This window comes from Montipora capricornis, chromosome 10, assembly GCF_036669925.1.
Source record: "Montipora capricornis isolate CH-2021 chromosome 10, ASM3666992v2, whole genome shotgun sequence".
NCBI classification, from domain to species: Eukaryota; Metazoa; Cnidaria; class Anthozoa; order Scleractinia; family Acroporidae; genus Montipora; species Montipora capricornis.
In genome coordinates, this window is record NC_090892.1 from 49,897,832 (window position 1) to 49,902,831 (window position 5,000).

Sequence of the window (5,000 nt, forward strand, 5' to 3'; positions counted from 1 at the left end):
TCATCAAGCTTGAGAAACCGGTGGCGCCGAAGAAACACACCTTTAAGGAAGGGAAACGAAAGAATCATTTTCACATTCTTTGACACGCCCTTTTGGGGTTCAAATTAAATTAAATTCTTTTTCTTTTAAACAAACTATTGCTGCGAAAGAGATAATTGGCTCCGGTATGAAAGAAAGAGACAACGTGATCCGCGCACTTTTCGGGAGAATTTTAGCAATTGCTTCTTATAAACAACTGAAAAATTCAGGTGGCTTTAATGGCATTCTGACCCATGACCTCTGCGATGAGGGTGCAATGCTCTACCAACTGAGCTTGGAAGCTATTCAGTTGGAAGCAGGTCAATTTGATGGAGTCATTTGTTCCCCTGATGGACTCGAGTCTCCGTTATCTTGTTGTGTTTAGGTTGAATGAAATCTATGTGAAACGTCTAATTGTGATTCCAAACGAAAAAGAAAATTGATTGGGGATGGGAGCCTAGAGATAAATCTCTATTGGTAACGACAGCGCCAACTCCGGATGTTACAAGATTCGTTCACATGCCTCGATGTTTTAAAAAGACGAATTTCTCTTTCTCAACCTAAACAAGGAGCTTTTAATCAGCAACGATGACAGCGACGCGAAAAAAATAATAAAAGAGGAAGAAATTGAAAACGCGATTATTTGCAATACTGTAACTGTTTCGCGCCTCGCGTTATTAAAACCAATTGACTGTTCAGTGCAAGGCAAATCTAACCTCGCAATCCTACTCCATCCAGTCAAAAAGAATTGTCTAGTACTCGAACCTATTTAGGCTTAGCTACATAATTCCCGAAACATTGTCTAAAATTCTTTCCGGAATTTTCCAAACAGTAGCTCTAAAATTCTTTTAGAAATGCCTGAAATTCTCCAAAAACTCTCTAAAATTCCCGAAAATTCTTATAAATTTCGTTTCTTATAGTGCAAAGTCTGCCATATTTGCTATCAAGCAAAGATCCGGATTCCGAAACTACGGTGAGAAACCGCTGCTTAGATGCACCCCTTTTGTTGAATAACCGCTAATAAGGAACGGATATGAACGGACTGACACCTCAGTCCTGGTAGGTTGGAATACGAAAAAATACGTTTTGTCAAAGTTTTTGCGGGTGAAAAGTTTCCAACATGTCAGGTGAAAGTTCAAATTGCTCTAAAATTCTCGAAATTGTCAATTTTTCTCTAACATTCCCGAGAGATTCTAAAATTCTTTTTGTTCTCTAAAATTCCCAAAAGAAATTCCTGAATTATGTAGCTAAGCCTACACCTCTCGTTACGGTAATTCTCGCATCAACATCGCTTTCAAATACTGCATGTAATTTGCATCCTGTACATAGTTTCCTTGATGATGCAGTCATAACTAGTCCTAAACGTCGTATTTTATCGTTCTTTTTTACAATTTCACACCTGAATTAAACAAATCTCTTTAAATAAGAGCCTAAACGCTTTTGGCGAAATACTGTCTGTACTGTGACAACTGGACTTGTAAGAAAGCCATTTCAGTAAATGAAAGATTGTGTGCTGTATGCCCAAAGTGCTCGGTGAAAATGGTTTATTAATCACTATGATATTTTAGGTTAGGTTTGGCACCTGTTTCAACTATAGCTTATGAACAGTTTTTCAGTCTAAAACACATTCAAATTTGTGGTGATCAACAAAGTGCATGCCCATTTTAAAACAGTCAGCCTTCATAGTTGCGGTGGGTTGCTCTATTTCAATGTGTTAAAAAAAAGAGTAGAAAATAAACTTGTTTGGTTTGTCGGTGTTCTAAACTATTGCAAATTAAGAATAAACGATAACGGCAAATTCTGAAGCCGAGAACGGCTTGATTTTGCCTCGCGATTCTACGGTTGTTCCTATAGTTTTTTCTGTCTCCGTATGCGACGACCAGAAGAATCTGGAATCTAGATGAGGATTGGTTTTCAAATAAAAGGCTTTAAAACTGTTTTATCAAAGTGACAGATTTTATTTCCGGCTCTTACCATTATCTTAACACCCATTGATTCCTTATCTCGTTTGTCATAATCAAAGCTGTTCCTGAGTAACAGTACCACTCCACTGGCAAGTATGGTAAGCGAGCCAAGAAAGGTAGCTACAGCGCGTGTGTAAACTGTAAGGTGGAGCTTGTGAACATAGAAAAGCGCGCAAATGAAGGGGACGAGCAAGCAAGAAAAGCCAACGATAAAGCCAATGTTCCTGTTCAGCCGGTCTACTGACATGAAGGATCTTTCGATTTCGCTTTCTTTTTCGTCGAGCCTGTCTACATTTTCCGTTTCGTGTTGAACCTGAAATGAATGCTCCAGAAACAAAAGTGAGCACAATAGACGATAGTCTATCAATAATGCTTCGTAAAGCTTGAACAAGAAACCAAACCATTGGCCATAAAATTCCTTTGTTCCTTCCATATCAACGCCTGATTCCAGGTTTACCTGCGAATCCACCCAATCAACGAAGTTGTAAAACGCCAGCACCATGAAATAAAAGCTTGCATTTTCTTTGAAAGCTTCGCGGACTTTGAAGTCCCTCAGCCAAACGTAAACTGTGACTTGAATAACCTTTTGAACTATGAAAACCGATTCGTTCACTACAAGTAAACGCCATGAAATTCCCTTGATTTTCTTTCGCGACTCATTATCCTGGATCAGAATCAACAACTCGGTCGCACAGAGCGGTAGTGTGATGATTGTGAGAAGGAGCCCCATGGACGGCTGATGCTGACCAAGAGTGTGTTGATCGGTGCTGCTGCGAGGTTTCTCAAAGAACAACACTGCCCCTAGCAAGGCCAGAACCACTCCGACAAGGAACACGGAGATTATCCGATGATAGCACATTACATCAAGATTCCCGTGCCATGTGTTTAATACATTCACTGTGGTGATAATTCCTCCTACGAGAAAGAAAATATAGATGGCAGGCGAGGAGAAGAGCTTCGAAACCGACTTCAAGCAAACACCAAGAACAATAAACACCAAAACAAGAACATAACACAACACCGAGAACGACGCAGTGATGACTTGAGAAGCGAACGCCGTAGTCGAGTTCAAGTCGTGCAACTGGCTCCCACTGTTGGTAGCCTGAAACGCGATTCTCAAAGATTTCGCAGCCATGTTGATTTACCCGAATCCTCTGTGGAAACTCCCTCCAGCCAAAGTTTCGATTCTTCTGATCGCAGTTGCGAAACGAATAATTTAAAAAACAAAATGAAATAGCTTTAATTTAAAGTTTCGTATGCGCAAGCATTTTATAACGCCAGAGGGAATGAATTTGTGGCCTCCTTCAGATCTAGAGCACGGACCTTAAATACTCCTTATTAAATTTTCAGTCTTGGTTAATGCATTTCTCGTGCTCTGATTGCTTCACTCAGTCTCGGTTATCAGCTCACATATCTTAGTTTGACCTTATATGGTAAATGATTGCGCTAAGCGTTAACGTTTTTTTTGCCGGAAAGCGAAATTATCTCTGAATAAAGCAAAAAAAAAAAAGTTTTGTGGAATGATTGTATCAATTCGGACGTTTAGAAGTACGCGAAAAGGTAAGAAATGTGTTTGTGATGAGCCTGCCTCTGTCTGACCACAAGGTATTACACAACATCGCATCTTCATCAAGTATTTTCGTAATTTCTGTAATTGTCTTTGCATCCTGTGTTACCGTAAACTTCCTATTTGGATCTGGAGTCCGTTTCTCGAAACTCTCGAAACTTTTCGGGCCTTTTGCGGGTGTCAAAATTCCCTCTTCATCTCAAGAAACGAGAGGGTTTAAGTCCGCGTCAAACTTAACAGTTATTCTGAATGAAGGGGTAGTTTCTAAAGAAACTGTGGTGCTGCGTCGTTGGAGAAGTAGTATACAAAAATTTGGTTTTATCAACGGAGTTGATAATGTAAATTGGCCACCGTACAGAGATTCTAAAAGCTGACGTTTCGAGCGTTAGCCCTTCGTCAGAGCGAATCGCTCTGATGAAGGGCTAACGTTTATTTAACTTAACAGTTATTCTGCTTCTTGGTACCTTGAAAACATCTTAGAAGATCAGCTTTCCAAAACAAACGAATGGCAGTTTCACAAATGGCTTTTCGGTGGGTCCTTCGAGAAACGGGCCCCTGGTCTGATGGGATGGCCGGGTGATAAAATCGATGTTTTCTGTATTTGCCAGTAACTGATATCTTGTATGCCACTTATGAGCAATAAAATAGTCATTTGAACAGCTAATTCAATTTGAGCTTAGATTTTTTTTTTTTTGCCTTTTTTAATATTTTCCATTTTACTTTCTGACGGTGTACTCGAGTTCTCACGGTTCATCGAGGTACGAAAAAATATACAACTGAAAGTAATTTAACTCCCAGTAATTTCAGTTTCTTTGACTGCGAAGAAAAATCAATATGAACAAATTCTGCTTTATGAACTTTAGTTCCACTGGTAACTGTACTTTATTATTCTAAGCCCGTGAGCAGGCTTCTTTTTTCAAAAAAACCATTAGAGCACGGAAAAATCTTAGCTCTTATTTCTTAAATTGACAGTGTAAGTCTCTCCCTTGATGGCGTCAGAGTGCGGCGGCCAAAACGAGTCTGCATAATAAGGAAGGTCAAACCCACATGAATCAGGAATCCAAGATGCATAGTCGAGCCAACATCGTGCAGATAGAGAACACTTGACCGTTGGGCGCCTTTGATCTTCTTTCTACAACAGGAAAGAGAGGTTTTATATCAAACAATTTCTTCGAAGCGGACCCTTAGAAAGAGAAGAAGAAGAAGAAGAAGAAGAAGAAGAAGAAGAAGAAGAAGAAGAAGAAGAAGAAGAAGAAGAAGAAGAAAAAAAAAAAGAAGAAGAATTGAGCAGCTGACTGAGTTAAAACTCTCTTCAAAGATAACCAATCTATGATGTGAATTAAGAGCCACCTTGAATATTTCAGTTGTGAATATTTCAGCTTTGAATCTGTGGCTGAGAAATTTTTAAACTTTGTTAAGATTTTCAATTTTATCCTGCAAATTACTTCGCA

General features: G+C 39.3%; 2 protein-coding genes across 2 annotated transcripts in view; both read right to left on the reverse strand.

Annotated features, from left to right (window-relative positions):
- LOC138019235 (uncharacterized) overlaps positions 1 to 3,431 on the reverse strand; it is a 7,003-nt gene extending 3,572 nt beyond the window's left edge. The window contains exons 1-2 of the mRNA XM_068865958.1: positions 1,993 to 3,431; positions 1 to 40 (exon numbers count right to left, since the gene is read on the reverse strand). The exon at positions 1 to 40 is cut by the window's left edge and continues 268 nt beyond it. Coding sequence (XP_068722059.1) covers positions 1 to 40; positions 1,993 to 3,117 — 1,165 coding nt within the window. The 5' untranslated portion in view covers positions 3,118 to 3,431. The remainder of the gene's footprint in view (positions 41 to 1,992) is intronic.
- A 976-nt stretch (positions 3,432 to 4,407) lies between these two features.
- Positions 4,408 to 5,000, reverse strand: part of LOC138019236 (uncharacterized) — a 5,539-nt gene continuing 4,946 nt past the window's right edge. Inside the window, exon 3 of the mRNA XM_068865959.1 lies at positions 4,408 to 4,681. Within this exon, the coding sequence (XP_068722060.1) occupies positions 4,510 to 4,681 (172 nt within the window). The 3' untranslated portion in view covers positions 4,408 to 4,509. The remainder of the gene's footprint in view (positions 4,682 to 5,000) is intronic.